This window comes from Chaetura pelagica, unplaced genomic scaffold, assembly GCF_000747805.2.
Source record: "Chaetura pelagica isolate M959 unplaced genomic scaffold, ChaPel_1.0 scaffold725, whole genome shotgun sequence".
In the NCBI taxonomy this organism is placed as follows: Eukaryota; Metazoa; Chordata; class Aves; order Apodiformes; family Apodidae; genus Chaetura; species Chaetura pelagica.
In genome coordinates this window covers 446,828-451,601 of record NW_009953490.1, presented here as the reverse complement: position 1 = coordinate 451,601, position 4,774 = coordinate 446,828, and the positions used below count along the sequence as shown (strand labels likewise).

General features: G+C 43.1%; 1 protein-coding gene across 1 annotated transcript in view; it reads left to right on the top strand.

The window, feature by feature from the left end:
- Nucleotides 1-4,774, top strand: part of UTP20 (UTP20, small subunit (SSU) processome component, homolog (yeast)) — a 72,170-nt gene that overhangs the window by 48,279 nt on the left and 19,117 nt on the right. The window contains exons 38-42 of the mRNA XM_009999040.1: nt 466-603; nt 1,866-2,005; nt 2,524-2,603; nt 3,435-3,724; nt 4,174-4,310. Coding sequence (XP_009997342.1) covers nt 466-603; nt 1,866-2,005; nt 2,524-2,603; nt 3,435-3,724; nt 4,174-4,310 — 785 coding nt within the window. The remainder of the gene's footprint in view (nt 1-465; nt 604-1,865; nt 2,006-2,523; nt 2,604-3,434; nt 3,725-4,173; nt 4,311-4,774) is intronic.

Sequence of the window (4,774 nt, the reverse complement as noted above, 5' to 3'; positions counted from 1 at the left end):
TCAGCAGCCCCTTTTCATTCACAGGCCTTCGTAGTATAAATGTTGCTCCAAGCCTGGTCTCCTGGTTTTTCTTGCAGTATGAAAATACAGCATTTTTCCTGCTTTCAGAGATGCAATCAGAGAGGATGTTTGCTACTTCTGCAGTTAAATGTAGAGACTAAATTTTTTTCCTTGTAATGTTACATCAGGCTGCCTCCTCTTGTATCACTTGCCTCCCTTGTCTGATACCTGAAGGTGGCATAGTTTTATGGTTGTGAATTCACAGTGAAATACCCCATTGAATTGGAATATGTATTGAGGCAAAAGACTAGTGAAAGCCTGGAGACTGAAGGGGAAGGATCTGCCCTTGGAATATGTTTATGTAATTTTTTTAAATTGAGGCATTTTCATAACTGCTGAATGTATGTGCTCCTTCTTGCTGGCTTCAAGGGCCACCTCATTCACTGTCTCTCACGTTTGGCTCAGATCCACAGGAGGGCACGAGCTCTGAGGAAACTGGCTAAGCACCTCACTGAAAAGAAGCTTATGCTGTCTTCCAAATCCCTACAGAACTACATCATGCCTTATGCTACTACTGCTATTTTTAGTGAAAAAATGCTAAAGGTAGGCTTTTAAATGGAATGCATTCATTTGAGTATTTTCACCTTCCTCATATACAGTTCTCCTTGAATGACTAAATGTGTTACAAGGCTGATGGATTGGTGGAGTGAGTGTTCCCCCTTCAGACAAGAGCTCTGTGCTTCTTTTGGTGGCAGAAAGGGTTTGGAAGATGCAGATGCAGTCTGGGCCTGATCCTATGTCTACTAAACCTGTTCTTTTTCCTCAGAGATGGAGCTCTTAACTGTTTGGTCTTGGAGTTTTGTTTGGTTTTGTTCTTTTACTTGGGGTTATATTTGTTTGCATTTTTTGTAATCAGGTTATTATTTTTTCCCCTCTGCCTCCAAACTGCTCTCTTCATGTTCAGTTGTGAGATTAGTCATTCTTTGGCACCAGAATTTGTGTGGTGGGGAGCATAGGCTGTGCCTAGTAATTGGGGAGGGAATAAACACTGTTTTCTCTCAAGTTACGAGGGAACTGCAGGAATCAGCTGGAAACCTGTGAAATCGTTAGTAGCTTTGTGATTAAAGTTAGAAGGGTGACATTTTGTTAGTCACTTCATACATTACAGTGAAAACATAAGCAGCTAAATGTAATGCCAATGTGAATAGACTTCTTGTGACTTGGAAAAGCAAGGTTTCACACTTCTGCACAGTTCTCTGCACACAATCAGGAGAACAGCAGAGCTGCTAATGTCAGACCAAGCAAATGGCTCATTTGCTTCCTGTCAGAAATACTCTTCTGAGGCTGAAACAATTAGAGCTTACGCAGAGGACGCAGCACCTGCAGCTGTACAAACTGTGCCCATGAGTAGAGTGATGGCAGGCACTCTTCAACCAATGGGAGGTAAAATGCATTGATTTAAACTGTGGTGAAGAAATAAGCACTTTTTATTTCACATCAGAAGTTGGTTAACAATGTGTATTTCTAGTTGATCAGCATAGCCTAGCAGTATTTGTGTGTCTGTGGTTGAATGTCCTGGCTGGTTTTTAGTTCGTCACACAAGTAAGCCCACAGATCTAGTTACATGAGAAAAGTGAACTGTGTGGAGGAATATTTGGAGGAAGTGGGTCTTGAGATTTGCTTGGTGAGCTGTGATTCAATTTTTTCACTTGGTGATTAAAAGCACATCTGAAAGAACTGAATACCAAGCATCCCCACTGGACAGACATTGCTTCTTCTGGCTCTTGTTGCTTTGAGTCAAGTATGCTTTAAACACATATTCAGCATGAATGCTGACAGTAACTGAATTTCTGTCTTTTGGGCAGCATGAAAATATGGTAACAGCCTCAGTTGAACTTGTGGGAGCCGTCTGCCGACATCTCTCGTGGTCCGCATACTTGTACCACTTAAAGCATTTCATCCATGTCCTGCAAACAGGACAGATCAGTCCAAAGCTGGGAGTCAGGTAGGTACCATGAATGATGCTGCTCTAGGTTTCTTCTAAGACTGTTTAGGCAAAATTCAGTGTCTTAAGGAGCATCACAGATTATAGCCTCTTTCCTCAAATGAGAGATTGCTGACTTTGAGATGGGCTTATGCAAGTCGAAGTGTGTGGCCTTGCAGTTTAGTGCATCTGAGCTATGAAGAATTAACAGGTCATTGCTTTCTCACACTGTGTCTCATGGAGGGCATGCCAGCATTAGCAGCTTCTTCTGTTGGGCTGTCCCTGCTCCTGGACAGCCAGTATCACTGTCTGTGAGGTTCCTCAGTGAGGTAGGTCACTGAATGCATATAGCTGAAAAATCAGCAGTTTTTATTTCCTGGTTATTTCAGGATAAACCTCCTTAAGCTGCACCATCTCCAAGTCTGAAATTTTAAAAAAACTCTGTTAAAGTTTTCTGTTGTGTGTTGTGTAGGTCTATACAGCTTTTCTTTTTTTTTTTTTGGATGGAGAGCTGATCTCTCTATGTTTTCCTTCTGCAGTTTGTTAGAGACAGTGCTAGAAGCCTTTCACTTCGACCATGAAACACTTGAAAAGCAGCTTTTGACCATTGAGAACCAAGGTAAGCTTTCTGCTCCTGATTGTAGAAACACTACATCTAATTGCTCGAAGTGATGCTAATAAAAGTGTTGAAAGTGTTGCATTTTACTTTTGAGGTCAGCTACTCCCAGCTTTTGAAAATGTGCATATTGGGAAGCTAGTTTTGGCTTACCTCCTCAGGAGTAATGCAGACTGTCCTGTGTGCTGATACAATGAGGTGAAGGGGGGAACCACGTCCGTGTTACCTGTCCATCCCAGATCTCCATAAGCCAAAACAGCCCAAGCTGGGTTTATGCAAATCTGGGCCGTTCTCCAGGGTCTGCATCCACCCACGTGGCTCTGTCTGCATCTGAATTTTATGTTTGGTGTTGGCTGCTCTCATTGTTACCCAGAGTCTAATCAGGTGCTGAACGTCCTGTCCTTGCTTCCCTCACTGCTTCTTGGGAAGAAGTGATACCTTTGGCTTCACCACTATGGTTACCTATGTTGTAGCCTTTGGGATATTCTGAGGGTGGAGGAGGATGTCCCATGCTGTACTTCTCAGTACCTCACCTCTGCCTTGTGAAATTCTCAGATGTGAGAGGCACTTCTCTAAGGTTCAGGCACCTTTGCTAAGGTGTCTATGGAGTTCAGCTGAAGATTTAGTCTTTGCTTTAAGCCTAGTCCTGAGGGGTGATTGTCAGAAGCTGGCATGCTCCCTACCCAGTAAAAGAACTCCAATATTTAGTAATTGTTCACTGTTGATGATAGGTAGGAGCTTTGTCCAGACCAAAGCTGTCACAAGAATGTATTTTAGGGGCTCAATTTCTGTGGCCTCCTACACTTACCCATGTTTTTGATGATTACTTGACAGTAGCTACTACCACGGTCCTTGAGCCAATGGTGGAGGGTGAAGAAGGCATGGAGCTGGAGCAGAGTGAAGGGGAAGAGGAAGCAGTTGAAGAAAACAAGGGCAAGAATCTCCCTGAGGAGCCAACAGAGCCTGAGCAAGCAGCTGAGACACCTGAAGATGCTGAGCAAGTGGCCAAACCTGTTTCTTTTTTACCCCGAAATAAAGAGGAGCTGGAGTGTTTGATCAAGCACATTCAAGATACAGTTACAGTCAACATCTTGCCTAAATTGCACAGGTGTATTGTTGCAAAGGTGAGGAGCTGGCATTGAGGTGTTTTGCAGCTACTGTAAAGGTTGGAGTGCTACTTCAGAGAGCCCAGTGGAAATACAGGACTTAAAAATAAATTTGGCACAACTGGAAAGAGGTTATCTGAAAGCACAAAAGAGGCTTCATCCTCTTTGTTGTGTCATGGAGATTCCTGACAGACCCTCTGGTTAGTGTGGGTGGTTTGTCTTCACTTCCCAGCTGAGAACTGGCTTGAACTACACAAGTGAAATGATTAAAGCCACTTGCTGGTACCCAATTTAGCTTTTGTATTGAAAACAGAGATTAATCTCACCTGCCCTTTAGCTGTCTGGGGTTTTTCTGTAGTCAGCAGGGGGTAGCAGCTTGCCTTGTTGGCATCTTCTAGCATTTGTTGAGGAAAACCAGGGTTTATTTATGTGTATGAAGTGTATTGTGTATGCTCTGTCTTAAAAAGGTTAAAAGAGATGAGGAACACAAGCTTGTGAAATCCAGTGTTGTGAATGATGAAGAGGTGGTTCGTGTCCCATTAGCTTTTGCAATGGTCAGGATGATGCAGTGTCTTCCCCAAGAAGTGATGGAAGCTAACCTGCCAAGGTAAATCCTGTCAGAGTTCCTTAAATGCTCTTCATTGTGCTGGGAATGACTGCAGCCACGTTTTTCAAGCTATGGGTACTTACAAGGCTAGGTCTAAGAAGGGCAGTCAAATACTTTTTATGGAAACTCATTTTACTAGTGCTATTCCCCTCTGTCAGCATTTAACCTGTGTAAAACAAAGTTTAAAAGGAACTTGTTAAATCCTTAAGAGCAGAGCTGTGAAGCAGGTTGCAGAGGTAGGGGTAGCAGAGCTGGGGAGTGAGTAGTGTACAGATAAAAAGGACAATCGGTACCATGTCTTGAAGGACAGTAGATGTGCGTGTGACTATCAAGGCTTTGTGTTAGGCTTTGAGTACAGCTCTGCTTGTAAAACAGCACTGAAAAGCAACCTCCTTAGCTAGCATTGAAATCAGTTCTGCTGTGTTTGAGGGTTAAGTAAGCTGTCTTTCTCCGTTTCTAGT